This window comes from Vigna radiata, chromosome 1 (genome assembly GCF_000741045.1).
Source record: "Vigna radiata var. radiata cultivar VC1973A chromosome 1, Vradiata_ver6, whole genome shotgun sequence".
Taxonomy (NCBI): domain Eukaryota; kingdom Viridiplantae; phylum Streptophyta; class Magnoliopsida; order Fabales; family Fabaceae; genus Vigna; species Vigna radiata.
In genome coordinates this window covers 15,395-23,019 of record NC_028351.1, presented here as the reverse complement: position 1 = coordinate 23,019, position 7,625 = coordinate 15,395, and the positions used below count along the sequence as shown (strand labels likewise).

Sequence of the window (7,625 nt, the reverse complement as noted above, 5' to 3'; positions counted from 1 at the left end):
GTTTAATTTTTATTCAATTTAATATTTTTTATGATATTTAATATATATATATACACACATACACAACTGAATAATAGTTTTAGACTCTTTATTCTTCACCATAAAGTGCTTGATGTTAAGTTAAATATAAAAAAAAATCCTTCTAATAAATCAAACATAGAAGCTTTAATAGCCTTGCCTTTTATGTAATTTTTTTTTCTGTTAATTTATTTTCCCAAATTTTCACATCGGATTACTAAATTTTCCTAATAGACAGCGGACGCAGATGCTAAAACGAGGATATCAACTAATTAGCAATTGGAATACATCTGATATCTTTCTCAAGTGTCAAGATAGGACGACGAGGTTGCCTGAAACAAAGAAATAGGGAGCAAAATATAAAAGGCACGAGACTTTAATCTTTTACTTTCACAGTTCACTCATTTAAGTATTTTAAAAAACAGGAATTCGGTCGTATACAACCATCAAACTCATCCTGCTACTATGAAGAATGACAAAACAAAGACGCATGGGACACAAACATACCCTAAAATAATTTGCCACTTCAACCATGTGTTATATACGGATCATCATATTTAGAAGAAGAAAAGAAAAAGGAAAAGAACTTGACAACCAAGTGATATTAGTAAAGAACGAATAAATAAGAAGCTTCAGTCAGAAATCTGCAAAGGCCGCAAAAAGATCACCATTGATGTAATCGTTGTCCACCAAACTGACCAAGAAGTAGCTTCCACCCACCTGTGACACANAAAGAATTATCAAAGCTCTAGCTTGTAGCTGAAAACAAAAACACGGCAATGCCATCAAATACNCAGGTTTTACAGGACCATAGCCTTATGAACCAACCTCTTCAACAAATTTCCTGGATGCATCACCCTCAGGGTACAAGCTGGCCCATCCTCTTGACCAAATTTCAAATGCCTCATCCTTCCATACATTAAAACTGACAGGATCCACAATGGTCGGTTGTTTTATCTCCTTAGCTGGGAAGACACCCCATGTCACAGCATTAACATCAGTTTGACCCACATTAGAACTCCAGCTCCCTTCTTTATTCACGGCCATNTAAGTTAAAGAGATTCGATCCTTGCATTTATCAACAAGTGTATCCAGCTTTTCCTTGGAGCAGAAGAACTCTACATATGCCTTCTGATAAACATACCCACCAGGTCCACCCCAGCCTAGGCCATATATCAAAAACGAAGGATTTAGTGTATAATTTATCGTAAACACACAAATACGGACAAGATATCAATACCCTCAGTCATAAAATGCACTGGATATTCTGCTCGGAAAATCTCAATATATGTTCTGTATCCCTATTTTGTTTTCAATGTTCTGTTCAATCTTCCGTTTTCATTTTACAAGTATAGTCAATATAAAGTGGTATAGCCACATCTCACTCAAGAATCCTGATCCAAAAATTGAAACAAAACCCTTCCCGTTATGTGGCCGTAAGTTCAGTACTATTTCCTAATCGGCTAAAAGTTAGTTTAGGATTTTAGGCTATAAACAATTTAAAGTAATCAATAAAATACTAGACCACTGTATCTGTAATGTAAATTTAACAAACAAAAATCATATCAGTAAAAGCCAGATTCGACATAATGTAACTTTTACAAACAAAAAATAAGGAAAAGAAATTAGAAATATAACATAACTACATTTCCCCTTGTGTAGTCACATTCCGAATTGTGGCACCATACTAGTTATCCATTAGCAACAGCATCAGATTTAGCAAACCAACAAGAAGCATGAAAAAGAAATTACTAGGAAATTATATAAAAAAAAAAAAAAAAAAAACAGATCTGCAGAGACAAAAATAAGAAATTAAAAAGGCTGGATTCCATGCTTTGAATTTAGATTTGCTTCAATAGAATTCCCTATTTAATCCAATCACAGGCTTCAATATTCAGGTTATGAATAAAGACAGGACAGAAATTAGACAGCCAGTGCTAAAAGTTAACATGCCTACTTATTCTTGTTGAAAATTTGAACCAAAGATACCTACCGGAAGACCATGTTCAAAGGGTAATCAACCTAACTGTTAGTAGCCTCTTTGACAACTAGTAAATAAATGATAGAAATAGCAAAAGGTATCAAAGTATTGGGGAAGGAAATGAACCTTACTCAACCCTAAAACCTGGCTCAATGGAATACGATTGTGCGATTCTTGTAGGGAATATTTTGGCAATATTGCTAGCTAGACATCTTAGCATATTCCCATATCCCAGAACTAGACATGTGCAGGTAACCTAACACCAAGACTTTAGGCTCTTAACCCCATAAACTAGCTAAAAGGTAGATGATTGTCAAAATCTTGTGGCGAGCATTCTAATCATATCTCTAACAAATGTTGCACATCCTTACAATATATACAAGTTAGGACAGAAAGGGGAAAGGTTGGCATACATTTGACCATAACCATGGTCCGGACACAAGTAACTGTAGTTGTTTGTGCTTCCAGCCTGCCACGAGTACCTAACACCTTCTAACTCCTTCCAAAATGAAAACCTCTAGATATGTTCAACTATCTAACTTGAATCAGAAAGTTAGGCATCTTTCTATAGCTAGTACAAACTAAAATACTGTAAACCTACGACCAGAAAATATCATGCATAAATAAAAATAAACTTCCTTTACACCCACCTACAGTAGGAGAATCCGACTTTTCCCCATTAACAGCTGGCTGGCTATTGATTGTGAGGAAGCCCTTTGCGTTAATCCTCTCCAGCTGCTCATTGATGATCTTTGTCTCTGGCTGAAGACCATCCAATTCTGACCAAGGGTTGGTTCTCAACTTTCCCATGCAGTACATTCTAAACCGCTGGTATATAACAAAGGGTGTAGATTTAGATGATGTTTAAGTGTTAACAAGATTACTCTAGCAATGTTCGAAGTGAAAAAATAACTCCACCTCATATATATCTTCAACGCTTTTCAAGGGAACTACCCATTCTTCAATAAGCTTCTTGTCCCGTGCACGTGGTCGCATGAACTACAAGAAAAAAAACGATGAATTCTAGCCCTATCAAATAACAAGTACCAATTTCTAAAAGCTTCAATGTAGTTTTCACACTTCTGCTTCTGCCTTGTTTCCTTTCCCATGTGTTTTAGGCTTTGCATGAAAAAGTAATTAGGCTTTGCAATATGACCTTTCTATTCGTTTTTTTTTCAAGAAAAGAGTTTATGCAGCATCATAATCACAAAAAACAATATATGCTACCCAAACCCTTGATTTCTAACGTAGGGCAACTAATATAATTCACATGACAACCAAGGTTTCAAATTGCGATTTACACTACAACCATAATTTTAGCCACAATATTGTGGTTTTGGAGGTTACCGTATCAGCATCAGAATCATAATTGCGATCGCATCAACTATATTTGTCAACAAATTTCCACATTTGAATATCAACACAATTGTGACCACAATTCAAAACCTCGAACAATTCTTATTAGATCCATCACTGCAGTATGTTTCCCATTTGGATTGATGCTTTGCACTTTTAGTTTCTCCATAAAAAAATAATAAAATTTAATTTTAAATAAATAGTCTACTGTAAAACAATCAATTTTGATCTACTGATAGTGTAGAGACCTTTTTATCCTCTGGAAAAGAAAATAAAAGTGTTAAATAACATACATATAATAAAATCAGTAAGCAACCGCGAGCACCTGATAATCAGTTAATGCACCATATGATGGGTTACAGGAATCACCCCAACGCCCATGTGGGTATTGATCCCATCCTATGGTTCGTGATATGTAGCTTTTTGGACGATTTGCCCTATAAGAGTTGTACAAGGAAAGTAAGAAATCCTTCATACAGATTCACTCATATTATGGAACACGACATGACAATAGCAAAGGTAACATACCAAAAGATTGGACGGACATCTTCTTTAACACGGAAAACATTTGTGGGACGTCTCCATGGTAAGGATCTTGAAATTTTGGACTCTTCAATTAAGCCAAGGTTCTGCCAGGAAAAAAAGAAACAGTAAACATTAATATCAACTTTCAATCAAGTTAAGTCTTCCAAAAATAAAAAATGTACACATCTCATGCCATAGGAGCCAACCATTAGTATTGCTAATGCTGATTTCTCCATATTTAGTGTATAAAGATGCAATGTCTTAATTCCATGAGATAAAATCTTTTTGCACATTTCAGTTCCCAAGTGAACTCCATAAGACTTGACAGCTTCTTCATTGTCCTTGATAGGCTCTAAAGCAGACATAATGTCAGCTGGTATCTAGATTATGTCATTGAAAATAAAACAATGTATTAGAGTCCATGGCACTTAAGTAATATAACAAATTGGTAAAAAGTGACAAGTACACGAATANTAAGTAACAAAGACATATTATGTGAAAACATTTTATCTTAACATTCATCCCTAGTACTAGTTAAATATGTTCACTCGTCCAACACAACAATCTAGTATGGAATCAATCATTACTCCCAGTGTATGTTCAGGTTTATTATTTAATAATGTTATGAAATCACAACTGATATTTTCTTCAAGTATACGTGTATAAAGAGAGATCAATATTTAACATTCAAGTGTCTTTTTATTCTTTCTTTAGACCCCATCCAGCAACGTTCTTGAGACTTTTAAACATTTCCAATACTTAATACTTGGCCTACATGAAAAAAAAAAAAAAAACAAAAACAAAAAAGAAATCTTACCTTGGTTTTACAAAACCCAGTCATACGGAGAAAGCCCTTGTAATTATTAATGGGCATAATTCCAGGTACAATAGGACAAGTTATTCCGATTTGGCGACAGTCATTCACAAATTTTAGGAATGTATCCGTATCATAAAATAACTGGGTGACAATCACATCTGCTCCCGCATCGACCTACAAAAAAAATATGAACTCAGAATAGGGGGCCCAAAGAAGAGGTAAAGAGATCAACAAAAAATACCTTGCAAAGGAATCCTCCACCACTGTCTACCCCTCACTTGCTACTTTTCATTTTCATTTAGAAGAAGAATAGCGAAGTTTATCCAAGAATGCAGCATTTCTCTTAAAAAAAAAAAATCTTTTTGCCCTTCTTATTTAAGAAAGAAAGTCACAGTTAAAAGAATTCCCTAAATTATGTTCTAGAATTGAAAAAACAAAAATGGGTAGATTCTAATTCAATGACTAGACCTTGCTCTTCAGGTATTCAAGATCTTTTTGATAAACTTCTGCTGTAGCTAATCCATCACTTCCTATAACATCCGGATGTGCCTCTGAAGAGAAAGACTATAGATTGTAAGAGAAAATGATGGCAGAAAAAGGAGCATAAAAGCACTTAACAGAATGAGATAATGAAGATGAAAATAATGAGAAGTGTGTAACCTGGATAACCGGCAACAGTAATGCCAAAGTAGTCACCATATTTAGCTCTGATGTGTTTCACCTACAAAAAACATTANCATCCAGAAAATCAGCACTCAAGACCAGACAAACTGAACTAGCAGGATCACCAGCTAGTATCAAATTTTATGAAACTAAGCCCANAGTTTTATCATCACTAAGAATGCAGTATAATGTTCCAGAACTCATTAACAATGGATTTAAAAAGTTTCATTCTTTGTATTTTCAGGCAGTGCAGAGTATCCAGGTGCTTTGCCAATATCAAATTTACATCAAGGAACATGACTGACCCACTTTTAGTGGGGTCTCCCCTCCCCAAACACATTTTTTCCATCCACAATACTTGAATCCAAATCTAGCTCAGAAGAAGCAAGCCAATTCAACTCCAACCAAGAACTTCTTGGTCCAGCAGATCAAATATAGAATAACAAATGAGACNGANAAATTATAANAGAGGACTCGGTCTGTGCAAAATTGAAATTTTTTCTTAAAAAAAGGTTTCTACGAAAATAGCTATAAACCATCAAAGTCTAGAATTGGTAAAAGAGAACCTGAGTGAGGGTGCTATGGTTCTCTAACTATCCGAGTTGAGATTGGCAAAAATAGAATGAATTATATAAATATGAGGAAATTGGAGGCAAAAGGAATTGGTACCAGATCGCGTGCACAGGCAAAGCCGCCTTCAACCTGCACAAATTTGTCCTGGCCATGTGGGGGGTCACCTCGAAGAGCAAGTACATTTTGGAGACCATTGGACTTGATGGTCTGGAGAGCATGGTCTATCTTCTCAACAGGCATGTTAGTGCAGGTAAGGTGCATCATGGTCTCCACACAGATAATGTTCTGCATCCTGTTGGCGATTTCCAATGTTAGATCAGCTGTGGTTCCACCAGCACCCCACGTGATATCACAAAACGAGGGATTGTGAGCCACCATGCGATCCATCCTCTCAAACAAATTGTCCACCCCATCCTCGGTCTTGGGTGGGAAGAACTCAAAGGAGAACACCACCGTGTTTGGATCAGCTGCGGCATCACGTATTTTCTCTATGATCTTCATTTTCTACTTTTTTTATAGCTAAGACCAGGCCAAACAAAGCAGTAAGTAGGTCGGAAAACAATAAGAGATTGATTATTCACACAACAACATTTTACACCTCCATCTCTCGTCATTATATCATTTCACATTAATTGTAGTTGTAAAATTCAGATGTGTAATTGTAAAGAAAGGCATGGAAAGCAATAATCTTGAGTCCAATTATGAACATTTTATAATTATAGCATCAAGAAAGGGAAGGAAGAGTGGAAAGGGAAGGAAGAGTTGAAAACAAAGCGCGTAATAGTCGTACCTTGTGGTATGAGGTGAGGAAGGGAGATTTAGAGGAAGCGCGTAATGTGAGGAGTGGAAATATGGTTATATAGAGAGGTACCGACACATATCACATATAGAAAGGTAGGTAGACCTGCTGTGATATAGGTAGATCTGCGGACTATGGTTGGTGGCAACTGGCTACCGGGTAAGGGTCTTCGCTGCATATGGAATTGGGTTAAGTGAAACTCGCGTTTTGAAGCTGTGAGATTTAGTAGATTAATGAAACGGTGTGCTTGGTATCATAAGCTGAAGTTTTTTTTGGATGATTAATGAGACGCAGTTTCATACTCGTTGAGGCAAAGCTGGACTTGGGCTGCTAGAATGGGCCAAAACTTAACAAAACGCAGCGTTTCAGGTTAAGAATGGCAACCAGAGGGGGTCCTTTAGTTCGCATTTCATTTAGGCAAAGAAAATCAAATTGGGATTTTCTCCCAAATTCTCTCGACCCAGCACCTAGGGTTCGTCAGCGAGAAGCAGCGATGCGAGCGGCCCAAGAAAGAAGATGATCCAAGGCCCAACAGGAAGCTAGTCCAGAAGCTGATCGGAACAGAATCATGATCGACGATTGAAGATCAGAGTGAACCAGAGTTTGTTGAAGATCAATCAAGAATATTCCAAGTTTATTCGGTTCATTCCCTTTCCCCCATTTTCTTTCTTTTTCTCTCCCTGTATAAAGGGAGTTTTGTAATGAACATTGCACGGGTAGTGGGTGGCAGGCGCTACCTAGGGTTTTTATTTTGGTCTAGTTTCATTCTCGTTGTAGATTCTGATACTTGGTGATCGAGGCTCACGGTGGTGACAGTCCGTGAGCATCTTGGTATTGCTTTTACTGTAGAAATTCTCGTTGTAGATTTTGATTTCTTTCTTGATTTGAATTTG

General features: G+C 36.6%; 1 protein-coding gene across 1 annotated transcript; it reads right to left on the bottom strand.

Annotated features, from left to right (window-relative positions):
- Positions 1-378: 378 nt before the first annotated feature.
- Positions 379-7,361, bottom strand: LOC106770397 (methylenetetrahydrofolate reductase 2-like). Its single transcript, XM_014656210.2, has 12 exons — positions 6,724-7,361; positions 6,030-6,452; positions 5,358-5,418; positions 5,166-5,248; positions 4,698-4,871; positions 4,087-4,260; positions 3,884-3,984; positions 3,681-3,792; positions 2,918-2,998; positions 2,650-2,827; positions 847-1,181; positions 379-738 (listed from the first exon to the last, which is right to left on the bottom strand). Exons 2-12 carry the CDS (start codon positions 6,432-6,434, stop codon positions 655-657), a joined length of 1,788 nt encoding a protein of 595 aa, XP_014511696.1. The 5' UTR covers positions 6,435-6,452; positions 6,724-7,361; the 3' UTR covers positions 379-654.
- Between the last annotated feature and the right edge of the window lie 264 nt (positions 7,362-7,625).